Source organism: Saccopteryx bilineata, chromosome 4 (genome assembly GCF_036850765.1).
Source record: "Saccopteryx bilineata isolate mSacBil1 chromosome 4, mSacBil1_pri_phased_curated, whole genome shotgun sequence".
Classification (NCBI taxonomy): Eukaryota; Metazoa; Chordata; class Mammalia; order Chiroptera; family Emballonuridae; genus Saccopteryx; species Saccopteryx bilineata.
Genome location: NC_089493.1, coordinates 291,725,514 through 291,742,655, shown reverse-complemented (window position 1 = coordinate 291,742,655; position 17,142 = coordinate 291,725,514). Strand labels below are relative to the sequence as shown.

The 17,142-nt window shown below is 50.2% G+C and overlaps 1 protein-coding gene across 1 annotated transcript; it reads left to right on the top strand.

Annotated features, from left to right (window-relative positions):
- Nucleotides 1-16,858, top strand: KIF22 (kinesin family member 22). Its single transcript, XM_066275649.1, has 14 exons — nt 1-113; nt 6,974-7,169; nt 9,794-9,921; nt 10,010-10,164; nt 10,386-10,595; nt 10,674-10,904; nt 11,029-11,182; nt 11,294-11,426; nt 14,063-14,222; nt 14,706-14,871; nt 15,478-15,545; nt 16,258-16,470; nt 16,570-16,629; nt 16,713-16,858. Exons 1-14 carry the CDS (start codon nt 26-28, stop codon nt 16,761-16,763), a joined length of 2,013 nt encoding a protein of 670 aa, XP_066131746.1. The 5' UTR covers nt 1-25; the 3' UTR covers nt 16,764-16,858.
- Nucleotides 16,859-17,142: the final 284 nt, after the last annotated feature.

The window sequence follows — 17,142 nt, the reverse complement described above, 5'->3', positions numbered from 1 at the left end:
GGGGGCGGGGCATCGGGAAATTCGAATGGAGAGGCGGGTTCAAGTAGGCGGCCGAATGGATGAAGGGGTCTCGGCGCCGCTGAGGCGACGCGAGATGGCGGCGGCTATCTCAGGTACGTGAGCCCGGCGTGGGCCGGGCGCCGAGGTCTGGAGCCTGGTCCGGTAGTGCGTCGGCATCTGGCCCGGGCTCTGTGGTTGTCCCGGAGGGGCGCACAGGGGCCGGTGGCGAAAGGTGGGAGTCACCGCGCCTCAGCCCTCCTCGCTCTTTCCTTCTGTTTTCCACCTCTCCGCGCGGGTCAGCACATTCGGGTTGAGACCCGGTTCTGGCACTCAGCGCCTCGTTTGAGGCCAGCGCCCTTGCCCTCTGTGAGCTTCAGTTTCTTTGTAAAGCGGGGGCGATGACCCCAGCTCAGGAGATCCCGTGAGTGAGCGAGCGAGCGCACGGTGGCGACCACTCCACCCTCTGTAAGGACAAAGAGAAGGCCGCTGGGTGTGACATCCTGCCCGGATGCCCGACCCCGGAGACGTCTCAGGGCAGGCCCGGTTAGATTGCCTGCCGCTTAGCGCGAGGCCACAGAACTGGGAAATAAGGGCCTGCTTTCTTTCACTCTAGCTGTGGATGGAGGTCAGTGCTGCTTTGCTATTTTAGGGTTGGAAAGGCTGTTAGAACATTCCGAGGCGCGTACGTGAGCATTTGTTTACATATGTCTGTGCTGTCTTCCTGTGGACTGAATTCTGGTCCGTAGTGATGGTGGGCACCCTAGTAATGTATTCTAGTCCCTGTTTGTCAAGCCCGGCGGGGAAAGGCTGTCTAGTAGAACGTCAGACACATGTTGAGCCCTTGCGAGGTGCCAGGCACAGTTGTAAGCACTTTATGGTGACGAGTCATTCAATCTCCACATAATGCCGTGAGGTGGCTTACCATCGTCCCTGTTTTATAGATGAGGAAACAGGCATAGATGGGTTAAGTAGGTTGCCTAAAGTTAACACAATGGTAAATACTAGGGTCTGAATTCACACTCAGGCAGCCTGACTCTAGAACCTCTGCCCTTAACCATTACGTCCAAGCACGTAAAATTCCCGCTGGCTGAGCACAACCTGCTCTTGCCCTTCCAAAACCCACTGTGTCTGGTCCATGGTAGGTATCATAACAACACTTGAATGAATAGGGTCCCTTCCCTAGAGGAGCTTATAGTCTGTTTTAGTAGGTAGTCATATAAATATATAATAAACACGAAAAGCAATGAGAGATATGTGTAAACTGCTATTTAGAGCCCAGAATCTGAAGTAACCTTGGGGTATTCTGGGAGGACCTCGTTAAGGAAGTGATACGTGAGTTGTGTTTCAAAGGTTAGATAGGAGTTTGCCAGACCTTGGTGGGACAAAAAGACTACCAAGTGACTTCCTTTTTGTGATGTAAAGAGGGGCCAAAAATGCTCTCCTTGGCTCAATTTCCTCATCATAAAAGAGGGAAGAGTTGCTGTGGCTGGTTAGCTCAGTTGGTTAGAGCTTCATTCCAAAGCACGGAGGTTGCTGGCTCCATCCCTGGTCAGGGCACCTATAGGAACAGATAGATATTTCTGCCTCCCTTTCTGTCTCCCCCTTCCTCTCTCTCTCAAATCAGTTTTTAAAAATTAAAAAAAGAGAAGGAGAGTTAAGGTGAATAAAACTTGGGAATTGTGTGTGTGTGGGGGATTAGAGTAAGTCCTAGCCTCGCCCAGTCTCGAAGTTGCTTTTATGATGAAGGGGAGAGACGCTGGTCCTGTAAGCAGCTGTTTACATGTGCCTCTTCCTTCCTCTCCTGGACCATGCGCTTTGGGGCAAGAATGGCAGTAAGCAGCTTTTAGGATGAAAATAGAAAACGAACAAGTTAATGTTTTATGTTAGTTTATTCATCAAATTTTCATTTGTTCAGCAAATACTCTCTGAGAGCCTACTCTGTGCCAGGCATTGGGGGTATAAAGGTGAGCAGAGGAAGATTTGTTTCCACCAACTTCACAGTTAGATGGAGAAGACAGACAGATTCGCAGTTCCAGTGGAGTGTGATCAGTGCTTGGGTGGAGGAGCTAGCTAAAGAGAGCCATGGCGGCCCTGGCCAGTTGACTCCGTGGTAGAGCGTCGGCCTGGCATGCAGAAGTCCCGGGTTCAATTCCCGGCCAGCGCACACAGGAGAAGCGCCCATCTGCTTCTCCACCCCTCCCCCTCTTCTTCCTCTCTGTCTCTCTCTTCCCCTCCCGCAGCTGAGGCTCCATTGGAGCAAAGATGATCCGGGTGCTGGGGATGGCTCCTTGGCCTCTGCCCCAGGCGCTAGAGTGGCTCTGGTCGCAACAGAGCAACGCCCCGGAGGGGCAGAGCATCGCCCCCTGGTGGGTGTGCCGGGTGGATCCCGGTCGGACGCATGCGGGAGTCTGACTGTCTCTCCCCGTTTCTAGCTTCAGAATAAATAAATAAATAAATAAATAAATAAATAAATAAATAAAGAGAGCCATGGCGGCACCTCGCAGAGCCTGAGTGGGCCAGTCATTTTACAAGGGGAGATTTTGTTATAGGAAGGAAGTAAGGTGTGTTTCCCTCAATGCTGTTGTAAGTATTTTTATATGAATTACCTTATTTACTGCTGTACCAACGAGTAGGTGTTTTTATTCATTCCCATTTTACAGGTTTGGTAATGAAAGCACAAGAATAGAAAATCGTTTCCTTAGGTTATTTAGTTAGTTGTAAGTGGTAGAGTTGGGATTTGAACACAGGCTGCCTTACCTTGAATAATGAACCTACCTACTGTATGCTATTTATTTATTTATTCATTTTAGAGAGGAGAGAATGAGAGTGAGAGAGAGAAAGGAGGAGGAGCAAGAAGCATCAACTCCCATATGTGCCTTGACCAGGCAAGCCCAGGGTTTTTTTTTACAGAGGCAGAGATAGACAGGGACAGACAGACAGGAACGGAGAGAGATGAGAAGCATCAATCATTAGTTTTTCGTTGTGCGTTGCGACTTCATAGTTGTTCATTGATTGTTTTCTCATATGTGCCTTGACTGCGGGCCTTCAGCAGACCGAGTAACCCCTTGCTGGAGCCAGCGACCTTGGGTCCAAGCTGATGAGCTTTTTTTTTGCTCAAGCCAGATGAGCCCGCGCTCAAGCTGGCGACCTCGGGGTCTCGAACCTGGGTCCTTCTGCATCCCAGTCTGACGCTCTATCCACTGCGCCACCACCTGGTCAGGCAAGCCCAGGGTTTTGAATGGTGGACTTCAGTGTTCCAGGTCAATGCTTTATCCACTGCGCCACCACAGGTCAGGCTGTATGCTAGTTATTATGTTGTAATTTTACATGTTACTTCTTGTAATCTTCATTAAGCCCTTCCAAGGCTCATCCTACCCTGTGTTAGAGACATGGAAACCAGGGTTAAGGGATGTTAAGTCACTTGATCAAGGTCACAAGGTAATAATTGAGAATTTAATTTCTACTTACTTGCTGCTGACTTTCAGGATTGCAATGAAGGTCAAATTAAAACTACATGCCCAAGTGCTTTTAAACCATAAAGCAAGAAATGGTATAATTAGCTTCATTTTTCAGGTGAAAGAACAGAGGCTCAGTTTTTGATATAGGCCATCTGCTTATGGGTAAGCCCTACTTATGTATAAGAGTCTTCCCAGGGTAATCTGTCCGCCTTTTTGTCTTGTTTCTGTACTGACCAACATAGACCATCCTCTTGCCTTCTGAGCCTATGGCTCCCAACAACCAGCTGCTAAAACCAGCAGAGGGGAGAGAGTCAAAACTGCCAAGAACTTTCCTAGTTAATCCTGAATGGGTTGCTCAGTGAATAGAGAGTCATCCCAAACAGGCTGAGGTTGCCAGTTTGATCCCTGGCCAGGGCACATATACAAAGTAACCAATGAATGCAGAGCTAAGTGGGCCTGACCTGTGGTAGCGCAGTGGATAAAGCGTCGACCTGGAACGCTGAGGTCGCCAGTTCGAAACCTTGTACTTGTCTGGTCAAGGCACATATGGGAGTTGATGCTTCCTGCTCCTCCCCCCTTTCTCTCTCCTCTCTAAAATGAATAAATTAAAAAAAATACATGCCTGACCAGGCGGTGGCGCAGTGGATGGAGTGTCGAACTAGGATGTGGAAGACCCAGGTTCGAGACCCCAAGGTCGCCAGCTTGAGCACAAGCTCATCTGGGTTGAGCAAAAAAAGCTCACCAGCTCGGACCTAAGGTCGCTGAGCAGGGGTCACTCAGTCTGCTGAAGGCCCACGGTCAAGACACATATGAGAAAGCAATCAATAAACAACTGAGGTGTCGCAATGAGAAACTGATGATTGATGCTTCTCATCTCTCTCCGTTTCTGTCTGTCTGTTCCTATCTATCCCTCTCTCTGACTCTCTCTCTGTCCCTGTAAAAAAAATAATATAAATAAATAAATAAATAAATAAAACTTGATTCTGACATAAAAAAAGAACTAAGTGGAACAATGAGACAATGCTTCTCTTTCTCTCAAATCAATAAAGGGAAAAAAACTACTGGTTGGTACACAATAGGAGGCAACGTGGCATGTTCATTAAAAACAGGTTTTTAGAGGTGAAGTGATGTAGGTTTGAACTATGCTATTAGCTGTAAACTATAGTATGATACCCTCCAACATGAAAGAGACATATCTTCCTCATAAGGCCTTTTTCTAGCTCATTCAGTCCTCACAAAAATAGGTTCTTTTTTTTTTTTAGTTTTATTTTCGTCTTTTCTAATGATACTCAGTTTTTTTTTAAATGATTTAGATTTAATTATCAAAAGCAGATTAAACATAAATTTTACAATAGAGAAGGAGTGCATGTCAGTGCCTTCTGCAAACTGAGCTGGGGCAAAAAGAGACGGCTGCCTCTCAGCTGCATCCCTTCCAAACAGAGGTTTCCACAGTGCTGTTCTTCGTTTTTTCGAGAGAGAGAAACATCAACTTGTTGGACTTGTTCCTCTTATGCTATCATTGGTTGTTTCCTCTATGTGCCCTGGCCAGAGATTGAACCCACAACCTCCTTGGCATGTTGGGATGATGCTCTAACCAATTGAACTACCTGGCCAGGGCTGCCATTCTTTTTTTAAAAAATGCAAACATGACAGCATTACCAAACGGGTAACATAGAAAATAAACCTACAAAACCTGCCGTCATTAACAGTTTGGTGTGTGTGTGTATCCACACATACACATACATGTAAATACATACTATAAACCCAGGTAAGAAATAGAGGGACAGAAAAGTCAGTTGGTTGAGTGGTTTTAGGTGGGAGCAAATGCCAGCTCTTCATTCCTAGGACAGCCCTGTCAGGGACTGGTCTACTACTCCTTGGCTTGCAATGCAAGTTGTGTTCCACCAGCAGCAGCTGTGTCACTTGGAAGTTTGCTAAAAGTGCAGCTCACAGGCAAACCCCCCAGGTACTGACACTGAATCTGTATTGTAACTAGATCTTCCATGCTGCGAACCAGCGAGACTAGTAATTCCAGGTCCTGAGTGGGAACAGCGTGGAATTAAGAAAATAGACTTAAACAGAAAAAGGATGGGCTCAGGACTCTTTGCAACGCAAAAAAATAGCTTGCAAAAAGCCCGCCTCCACCCCCCACCTGCTTTATTTATAGGGCAGAGTGAGGTCATTGGCAAATCAGGCATCCCAAGATTTCTACCAAGTGCAGAAAACCCCCACGATACATAACATCTTAACTTCACAGAAGAAAGGATAAAAAGGAAATTGCCTCAAGTCTTTCTGAGGGACATGGGGGATAAGACAAGAGACTGGGGGATAGGAGGAGTATAAACAGTCCAGCATCTCAGCTAACATGGAGGTGTGGAGAAAAACAGCCTTTAGCAACTTCACAGAACACGTGAGGTGGGGGATGGGCAGACTGTCAGCTTACTGCCAGTTCCCCACACCTCTCCCCCAAAAATCTAAACCATAAAGATTCTATTGGCTTGCGGTCCCCAACACTTCCGGGTTATTTATGTACACATTACTGTCTACACTCCCACTGGACCTACTTGAAGAGCAGGGAGGGAACTGAGGCCAAGCTTAGGAACACCCACAGCTTGGCCTGGGTGGGAAAGAGCTTTCCACAAAATGAGCTGTGGTCACTGACGTTCCCAGGGCCCCGCCTCCAGCCCTCCTTCCCTGCCCCTGGCTGTGGGGGCCTCTAGGCTACTAAGATGCTGGGGTTTTGTTTTGCTTTTAGGCTCTGCTTCTCCCTCTTCTGAAGAGGAAAAAGAACAATATAGGCTATGATAAAAGTAAAGTAATGGGCCCTGGTCAGTTAGTTCAGTTGATTATTAGAGCATTGTTCTGAAACACCGAAAACACCAATGTTACAGGTTTGATCAGCAACCAATGAATGCTTCCACCTGTCTCTCTCTGCTCCCTTTTCCTCCTTCCTCTGTCTCTAAAATCAATAAAAATAAATAAATAAAATAATGGCCACATGTCCCCATAAAATACCAAGGTGCTCACAAGAGCTGCTACACCTCTTCATTGATAAAGTGAGACTAATAGAACTTGATTTTCAGGGACACAGTGAAAATGAAAGTGCGCCTGGCATGTAGTCGGTGCTTAATCAGTGTTAATGCTTGCTAGTACACTATATGGTTCCTAGTCCCTGACCTGTATAGAATTTCTCTTCTCTGACCACTCCCCCTCCCCGAACTCGGCCTGAGACCATGTATTCTCCGTCCATCCTGCCCTTCTGTGCTCACCCTCGCTAGCAGACACTGAGTCCTGCCTTCCCAGTTCTCCGAGGGGTCCCACGCTTGCACACTCGGTGCTTTTTTGCCCGTGCCATTCCTTCTGCCCGGAATGCTCGGCAGGCTCCTGATCACCCTTCAGAGCTCAGTGATGTCAGAGACCTCTCCTCTAACATTCTTCCCCTCCCATCTCAGCAGAGCTGGGCCCTGCTTCCTCTGTGCTGTGCCATACTTCATGCTAAAACTTCTCTCCTCCAGGAGCTGGTCGCTGTCGGCTAAGCAGGGCGGGAGCTACCCGGCGCCCGCCTCCAGCTCGAGTGAGGGTGGCTGTACGGCTGAGGCCGTTTGTGGGCGGAATGGCTGGAGCAAATGATACCCCCTGTGTACGGGGCTTGGACAACTGTTCTTTAGAGATTGCCAACTGGAGGAACCACCAGGAGACTCTCAAATACCAGTAAGATTCAGGCCACCCTTTCTTCCCATCCCTCTCTCTCTTAGGCCTGCCCACACGATCACTTGCCCAATGTCTCAGACCTGCTTCCTTAGGGTCCTTGCCCCTTCCTTAGCACAGCTTTGTTCCCCACGCCATCATTTGTTCATTGAGGAAATGTTTGCAGGTGCCCGTGGTGACGAGTCTTCTGTAGGGTGCTGTGACGAAAGAACCGGAGGCCCAACCAGATGTACATTACTGTTCCCAGTCCCGTGGGGGAAAGAGGCACAAAGTAGGGGAGGAGCAACAAAGATGAGCAGGGGGCCCGGCTAGGGTCTGTGGAAGGTGTGGGCCAAGCTGGTGGCTGGGTGATGTCACAGAAGACCACCCAGGTTTGGGGGACAGACTGACAAGAGCAGCTACTTTAAAATTCCATTGGAGATTTAAAGTTCAGACTCCCTGCCTTGTCATCCTAGGCTCGTTGCTGGCAAACTGTAGCCTGCAGGAGTTTGAGCAGAAATCTTTACAATAAAACGTAATTGGAACATAACTGTGCTCATTTATTTATATATTGTCTGAGTCTGCTTTCCAATAGCAGGATTGAGTACTTGTGAAAAGAACCAGATGGCCCACAAAGCCTAAAAATATTTACTGTTTGTTTTTTTCTGGAAAAGTTTGCCAACCCTGTTCCAGGCCTTGACAGTGCCTTTAACTTCTTTCCAGCCTCATCCGCCAAATATATGCTGTATTCCACTTACATTAATCCCTGCTGTGGGCCCTGGCCGACTGGCTCAGTGGATAGAGCATTGGCCTGATGTATAGACATTCCGGGTTCAATTCCTGGTTGGGGTACACGAGCAGCAGCCATCTGCTCCTTTTTTCCTCCCTTTCCCGCCCTCTCCCTTTTCTCCTCCTGCAGCCAGTGGCTCGATTGATTCAAGCATCAGCTGCATAGATAGCTTGGTTGGTCCCAGTACATCAGCCTCAGGTGCTAAAAATAGCTCTGTTGATTGAGCATCAGCCCAAGATGGGGGTTGCTAAGTGGGATCTCCGTGGAGTCACATGTGGGAGTCTGTCTCACTATCTCCGTTCCTCTCACTTAGAAAAAAAAAAATCCCTGCTGTGGCCTCAGCAACAGCCTCTCTACCAGAGTACAGTGAATGAACTATAGGTGTGTGGAGTCTCAGCTAGTCATAAGCAGCATCCTCTATTTACTCCATTATGATGTACAAGCACTACTTTCTATATGTACTGTGTTATGAAAAAGATTGGGAAGCCCTACCCCTTTTTTTTAGTGAGAGAGATAGTAAGTAAGGGAGAGATGAGAGGTATCAACTTGTAGTTGTAGCACTTTAGTTGTTCATTGATTGTTTCTCATATGTGCCTTGTCTGGGAGGCTCCAGCCAAGCCAGCGACCGTGGGGTCTTGTTGATGATCCTCTGCTCAAGCTGCATGAGCCTGTGCTCAAGCTGGCGACCTTGGGGTTTTGAACCTGGGACCTCAGTGTCCCAAGTTGACACCCTATCCACTGTGCCACCACCAGTTAAGCAGCCTGACCTTTTTATACACACGTCTTTTTTTTTTTTTTTTTTTAATTCTGAAGCTGGAAACGGGGAGAGACAGTCAGACAGACTCCCGCATGCGCCCGACCGGGATCCACCCGGCACGCCCACCAGGGGCAACGCTCTGCCCACCAGGGGGCGATGCTCTGCCCCTCCGGGGCATCGCTCTGCCGCGACCAGAGCCAGAGCTGCTCTAGCGCCTGAGGCAGAGGCCAAGGAGCCATCCCCAGCACCCGGGCCATCTTTGCTCCAATGGAGCCTTGGCTGCGGGAGGGGAAGAGAGAGATAGAGAGGAAGGAGGGGGAGGGGGTGGAGAAGCAAATGGGCCCTTCTCCTATGTGCCCTGGCCGGGAATTGAACCCGGGTCCCCCGCACACCAGGCCAACACTCTACCGCTGAGCCAACTGGCCAGGGCCTATACACACGTCTTGTGTGTGCCTTTTTTTTTTTTTTTTGTAAGAGAGGTGGAGAAAGAGATGAGAAGCATCAACTCGTAGTTGCATCACTTTAGTTTATTGATTACTTCTCATATGTGTCCTGACTGGAGGGCTGCAGCTGAGCCAGTGACCCCTTGCTCAAGCCAGAGACCATAGGATCATGTTGATTATTCCACGCTCAAGGCTGTGACCCCGTGCTCAAACTGGATGAGCCCATGCTCAAGCTGGCGACCTCGGGGCCTTGAACCTAGGACCTCAGTGTCCCAGGTCAGCGTTCCATCCACTGCACCGCCACTGGTCAGGCTGTGTGCTATTTTTGATAGTTAGAATATCCTTTTCTTTGGTAAATCTTCGTTCCTCAAGCAGAATCAGTTCTTTCTCCCAGTGAGTAGTTTCCTGAGTCACAGGAAAGTATGGGTATCTATCCATCTCACCACACTGCAGAGCTTCTAAGAGCAGTGACATGAGATTCATCTATCTATTCCTAACGCCAGTATAAGAACTGGATGGAACAGGTGTTCGTTGGGTGCTTTCAAGGGTCTTTGTGTAAGAAAAGGGATACAGACTCTTTTAAATCTGAGGCCAGTGTTATCCTGTAGGTCTGGGTGAGATTGCACCTGTCTGTTAATGCCCTCCTTCCTGCCTGCAGGTTTGATGCCTTCTATGGGGAAAGGAGTTCTCAGCGGGACATCTACGCTGGATCAGTGCAGCCCATCCTAAGGCACTTGCTGGAAGGGCAGAATGCCAGTGTACTTGCCTATGGGCCCACAGGGGCAGGTAAGGGAGCCAGAGGAAGACCAGCTCTGGGTTAGAAAGGGCTCCCGAGTGTGGAGGACAATCCCATCTCTCTCCATTCTTTTCCCAGGGAAGACACACACAATGCTGGGCAGCGCAGAGCAGCCTGGAGTGATTCCCCGGGCTCTCATGGATCTCCTCCAGCTCACACGGGAGGAGGGCGCTGAGGGCCGGCCATGGGCCCTCTGTGTCTCTATGTCCTACTTAGAGATCTACCAGGAAAAGGTGAGGCCCTGCTCTGGTTGGGTGGAGAGACTACAAAGGGTCAAAGTAAGACCTAGTTCTAGAACACGCAGCTCTGCTGTAGCAAGGAGCTAAGGCAGAAAGACAGGTTGGGGTAGTAGATGGTACAACTTGGAGAATCCAGCAGAGAAATGGAGACTGATCCCCAGGAAGTGAGCAGCCTGTGTCTGGAAAATTGGCCATATGTCTCATTGCTCCAATAGGTATTAGACCTCCTGGACCCTGCATCTGGAGACCTGGTGATCCGAGAAGACTGTCGAGGAAACATACTGATTCCGGGCCTCACACAGAGGTCCATCACTAGCTTTGCTGATTTTGAACAGCACTTCCTGCCAGCCAGTCGCAATCGGACTGTAGGAGCTACACGGCTCAACCAGCGCTCCTCCCGCAGTCATGCTGTGCTCTTGGTTAAGGTGAGGCCACCTGACAGGTGAGTCCCCGGGAAGGCCCTTGGGCCTGAGCTAAGCCTGGGCCCTTGTTCTTACCGCCAGGTGGATCAGCAGGAACGACTGGCCCCATTTCGCCAGCGGGAGGGGAAACTCTACCTGATTGATTTGGCTGGCTCAGAGGACAACCGGCGCACAGGCAACAAGGGCCTGAGGCTGAAGGAGAGCGGAGCCATCAACTCCTCTCTCTTTGTACTGGGCAAGGTGGTGGATGCGCTGAACCAGGGCCTCCCTCGTGTGCCTTACCGGGACAGCAAGCTCACTCGCCTGTTGCAGGTCAGGCCACCATATCAGGGCAAAAGGAGCTGGAGAACAAGGCTTTTGGGCCTCCTGTGGGGTTGGGAAATAGCAATCAAGGAATGGAAATGTGGGGCCTTCTGACCAAGTCCCCGTCCCTCAGGACTCTCTGGGTGGCTCAGCGCACAGCATCCTCATTGCCAACATTGCCCCTGAGAGATGTTTCTACCTCGACACAGTCTCTGCACTCAACTTTGCCGCCAGGTCCAAGGAGGTGATCAACCGGCCTTTTACCAATGAGAGTCTACAGCTTCATGGTGAGGACTGGGGTTGGCAGGAGTGGACAGGCCGGTCTGGACAACGGGGTTTGCTAAATCTACCAAGCAGTAGCACAGAGGCTGACAGTCCTTCACCCCATCTTTCCTTAGGCTTGGCACCTGTTAAACTGTCTCAGAAAGAACTGGTAGGTCCTCCAGAGGCAAAGAGAGCCCGAGGCCCTGAGGAAGAGGACACTGGGAACCCCGAGTCCCTGGCACCTCCAGCTGCTTCCCAGAAATTCAGGTGAGCAGATACGAAGAGATCTTGGGCACATTCCCTTACCTGCTGTGTCTGGGTTGGGTGCAGAGCCAGTCAGATCCTTGAGCTGTGAGCCTGGTCCTTTCCTTGGTGCACCTAGCCCTCTCCCCTTCCATTTTCCAACCCCTGAGGCAACACCTCCCATTTTGTGTTTTGTTTTTTTTGTTGTTGTTGTTTGTTTGTTTTTGTATTTTTCTGAAGCTGGAAACGGGGAGAGACAGTCAGATTCCCGCATGCACCCGACCGGGATCCACCCGGCACGCCTACCAGGGGCAACGCTCTGCCCACCAGGGGGCGATGCTCTGCCCCTTTGGGGCGTTGCTCTGCCGCGACCAGAGCCACTCTAGCACCTGGGGTAGAGGCCAAGGAGCCATCCCCAGCACCCAGGCCATCTTTGCTCCAATGGAGCCTTGGCTGCGGGAGGAGAAGAGAGAGACAGAGAGGAAGGAGGGGGGCGGGTGGAGAAGCAAATAGGCGCTTCTCCTATTGCCCTGGCGGGGAATCGAACCCGGGTCCCCCGCACGCCAGGCCGACGCTCTACCGCTGAGCCAACCGGCCAGGGCGACACCTCCCATTTTGGGGCAGCTGTTTCAAGGACAGGTATTTTTACTTCTGGCTCAATGCGTGATCTGGATCAGGTGTTTCAGGTCCAGAGGATAAGACCAAAGCAAGGGAGACGAGGAAGAGATGAAGAGATATGTCTCACTGAGACCTCTCAGCCTGTGGGTGAAAAGTCCAGTCTCTTCATGACTCTCCCAGGAGCCGATAGCAGTCCTAAGAATACCCTGTTCCCGCCCTCAGTCCACACAAAGCCTCTCTAAACTGAGTCCCTTCTGTGTGTGTGGCCTCCCTCCCCAGTTCTGGTAGCCCCGTGGCCCAGTATGCACTCCTTCTCAGGTCACCTCTGTTTAGTGGTCTTGCTTTCTATGTGTCGCCAATTGTACTTTTAATTTGGCTCTGTTTCTTTCTTTCTTTATTTATTTTAGAGAGGAGAGGGAGAGGCAGAGAGAGAGAGGAGAAACAGAGAGAGAGAAGGGGGGGAGGAGCTGGCAGCATCAACTCCCATATGTGCCTTGACCAGGCAAGCCCAGGGTTTCGAACCGGCGACCTCAGCATTTCTAGGTCGACGCTTTATCCACTGCGCCACCACAGGTCAGGCAATTTGGCTCTGTTTCTATGGAGCCCAAATAAAGCCTCCTTTAACAGTGTACTGAACATGGATGAAGTGCAGAGGCCAAGCGTTAGTGCCCCAAGGGCTGCTGTGGCTGCGGAAGAGTGACGTCCATAAAAGTGTGCCGTTGGCTCACAGGTCCATCTTTCAGTCTTGTCTTCTCAAACCACTGTCAGCAGTCCCTCCTGTGTACACAGATTCAGAAATACACATACTTGTACATCTGTGTCACATGTCAACAGGCAGTATCGCTGCCACATGGGCATTTTGAGGGTGACCTCAGAGATGGGGCACATTAGACCTAGTCAGACCCTTACCTCAGAGAGCTCACGTTTGAGGAGGAGAAATACGACAAAATTGGCCATATGGTGCAAACATCAGTATATGGTGCAAGGTAGGCAGTATGCAGTGCAGCAAGGAGGGAGAAGCTGCTTGTTAAGTTAGCCAGAAAGAAATGACTTCTAATGTTCATCTGTATTTTCTTTTTCTTTTCTTCTTTTCTAAGTGAGAGGAGGGGACACAGAGAGACAGACTCCTGCATATGCCCTGACCAGGATCTACCTGGCAACCCCCATCTGGGGCCATGCTCAACCAAGCCATTTTTAGCACCTGAAGTGGTGGCTCCACAGAGCCATCCTCAGCACCCGGGGCCAATGTGCTCGAATCAATTGAGCCATGGGAGGGGAAGAGAGAGAGAGAGAAGGGGGAGGGGGAGGGTTGGAGAAGCAGATGGTTGCTTCTCCTGTGTGCCCTGACTGGGAATCAAACCCAGGACATCCATAATCCACACGCTAGGCCGATGTTCTACCACTAAGCCAACCAGCCAGGGCCCACCCATATTTTCTGATCCTGTTCTTCCTAGGCACTTGCACATAAAAAAAAAACAGGGGAGTCCCTGTTGTTGAGGAGCTAGTTCAGAATGTAGGAAAAAAGATACATGGTCAAGCGGGGCATCATGGGAAAGGTGGCATCAAACTCAGTTTGAATGATAATGGAGATCAGATGTGAGGGGGAAAAATCCCAGACAGACAGACCAGATGTCAGGCATTATTATGCTTAGGACTCTACGTGAATAGGCCTTTCCTACTGCCCACAGGAGAAAGCTGTGGCTTTTGAGGTCTCTAGTGGCTTTCAAAGCACTGTTGAAGATGACCTCCTCTGTGAAGCTTCCCTGACTGCCCCTTCAAATAAACAGGCTCACAGGCCCTGAATTCCTGGAACTGGGGCCTTCATTCAGTGCTTTTTGTCTGATCTGTATCCCTGAGAGGTTACTTGGGCAGGTAGTGATCACTCTCCACACTGTACCGAGTCTGGATGACTTGATCAGTTGTCCAAGTTAACATCAGGGTTCTAGAACCACATAATACACCAAGTTAAGGCATGATGAGGGGTTCCTGCTGCTGGAGAGGGTGCCAAGAGGTAGGTGGGAGTAACCTCTTTGTCTGCTCAGCCCACTGCAGAAGCTAAGTAGTATGGACCCGGCCATGTTGGAGCGCCTCCTGAGTTGGGATCACCTGCTTGGCTCCCAGGGGACCCCTCTGCTGAGCACCCCAAAGCGAGAGCGAATGGTCCTCATGAAGACAGTGGAGGAGAAGGATTTGGAGATTGAAGTGAGTGTGTGTGTGTGTGGGGGGGGGCTGGGATTCCTGTTGGACTTGAGAAGTAATCTGAGGGTTATTAGATAAGGAAGGACACCGACAGGCTGGATTCGGTTTGCACCCAGCACTGGAGTCCCCCCGTTTTTCAGCTTCTGCTTGAGTGTTTTTAACAGGGCGGAACTTGGAAAGATAATTGAGATCAGATGTGAGGAGGTGAGAGGAAAAAAATATTCTGGGTAAAAACAATAAATATAAGACATTGCCATTTCATAAGTCTTAGTTCTCAAGTTAGAAGACTCTGCTTGAACAGCCCTGATCATCAGAAAGCCCTTAGTTATGCTGGGCTCAACTTGTCTCCTGGTAGCTTCTCCCACTGATCCTCACTCTGCCCTCTAGGACCTTGGAGTCCTGCACACTCACTTTCCTAATCCACTGTCCTTCAGAGTGCCCTAAAGTTGGTTCTGGGTCACATCTCTTCCTGATCCTTGCCAACAGAGGCTTAAGATGAAGCAAAAAGAACTTGAAGCCAAGGTGCTGGCCCAGGAGGCTGTGGACCCTAAAGACAAAGAGAACTCTCCCACAATGCTCCGACCCCTTGCTCGCCGCACAGTCACAGTGGCTAAGCCCCTCAAAAAGGCTGTGGTGATTCCCCTACAACTGAGTAAGTTTGGCTCTGGGGGCCAGAAGGGCACAGATAAAAGATCTCAGGAGGGAGGCAATGTTAGGAGCAGGAGTCCTCATGTCACTTATGTCCTCCCACCATATGCCAGCCTCAGGGATGGCTGAGGAGGATCTGAAACAGCTGATGCTCTGCTCAGGTGTTCAGTACAGTGGGGTGGACTGACAAGCGCATAACTGATTATCGTGCAAGACTACTCTGATTACTTTCAAGTACTGGTAATGAGAAAGGTCATGTGGGCTCTGGCTGGCTGCCTCAGTGGACAGAGTGCACTGAGGTTGCGGATTTGATCCCCGGTCAGGACACCAACAAGACGTGATCAGTGAGTGCACAGCTAAGTGGAACAGCGACTTGATGCTTCTCTCTCTCTCTCCCTCTCTTCTTCTCCCTCCCTCCCTCTTCCTCTCTTCCTCTCTCTCTCAAATCAATAGAAAAAAGTTTTAAAGGAAAAAAGGTCCTGTGGGAACAACAAAAGAAGAGGTTAACTTGAGGTGGAGGGGATCTGGGGAATCAGAAACGGGAGAACCAAGTGGCTTCCAGGGAGGATGAAAAGTAGCTTCTGCAATGACTTCAGTTCTTTTCATTCAGTTCAGGAGCAGGCAGCTTCGCCAAATTACAACATCCATATCCTGAAGAACAAAAGCCGCAAGAGGAAGGTAAGAGTAGCTGGGGGCTTAGGCTCTGCCCAGTGCCTGGAATTAAGGGGTAGTAAGCTTCAGCATGACCTGCCAGAATGTCAGCTATTTACAGCTCTTCCAAGTTGTTTATGTTCTGACTACAGAGATCAGGCACAGGGCATTTAAGATGGAATGCAGTGATAAGCATGTTTCTAGCAGAATAGGTGTCTATTAATTCCCTTCTTCCCCATAGCCGTCATGCTCAGTACCTACTTACTAGCCTGGTATGTAGCCTGGGCCCTGCCCTCTGCACACTTAGGCGCTCATGTGGAAAACGAGACCTAAACACTGGAGTGAAATGAAACAAAGGTGGAAGAGCTACCTAAAAACTGAAATGGCATGGTTGGGGGCGGTGCCGTTTATCTTCTGTATGTTTTCCCAGGGGTGAAAGAGAGCTTATTCTTTTTTAAAAATGAGGGACCAGATTTAAGAGTTTACTATGTGCTTTACATTCATGAACTCGTTTAATCTGTACAGCAACTGTTACTATTCTTGCACAGGTTGGATAAAATGAGAATCAGATAGGTGACCAGAAGGGGAAGTTTTTGGACACCTGACAGGAGGGAAAGGGAGGCTGGGAGGGCGGGGAAGGTAGCCACTGTCAGGCTCCTGTCCTTGGCAGAGAAGTCCAAAGCTTGCTGGGGGCTGAACAGCAAACTGTTTTCGTTGCTCACTTCCCCCTGCCACCTAGTTGGAGAGCCTGGATGCCACAGAACCGAAGGAGAGGGCCGAGGACTGCTGGGAGCTGCAGATCAGCGCAGAGCTACTGGCCCATGGGCGCCAAAAAATACTAGACATGCTAAATGAAGGCTCAGCCCGGGATCTGCGCAGCTTGCAGCACATTGGCCAAAAGAAGGCCCAGCTCATCTTGGGCTGGAGGGAGCTCCACGGCCCCTTCAGCCAGGTAATGGCCCTGGAAGGGTGGCCTCGTAGTGGAGTGGGCAGGTGTAGGAAAGAGGCCAGGACCCCCTGGACTCCTTGCCCACAGCTGTTGTCCTGCCAGGTGGAGGACTTGGAACGTGTGAAGGTCATGTCAGGGAAGCAGCTGGAGTCTTTCCTGAAGGTGAGCACGTGGTGCAGCACCTCCTCTCCCTGCCCAGGCCCTGTCCTCAGGCTCTAACGCTGCTGTCCCCTTCCCTCTTTCAGGCAAACATCTTGGGTCTCGCCGCTGCGGGCCAGCGCTGCCGCCCCTCCTAACTGAAAGCGCCTCTCTTCACTCGGCCTTTTTTTTTTTCCCCCTCTCTCCAATCCTGTACAACTGCTCCTTTTATAAATACAGTTTTAACTCTGTTGCCTCAGCCTGATTATTAGACTGTGGGGGGCGGGGCCGGGGCCGTAATTGCCCTGGGGACGGGCCACAAGCTCTGCTGTTAACTTCCTTGGGCGCCATCTTTGGGCAAACACGAAGCAGCGCATGGTTGTAAATAAACTTGGAACGGGAAAGGACGGTGGCCGACAGGAAACAAAAACTCGCGAAATCTTGAGGACTACGACCGTTATGCGGGCGCGCGCTCTGAATTTAGCTCCGCCCCATCCGTACCCCCGGCGCGCGTTCCCCTTTTCTCCCGCTCAACGA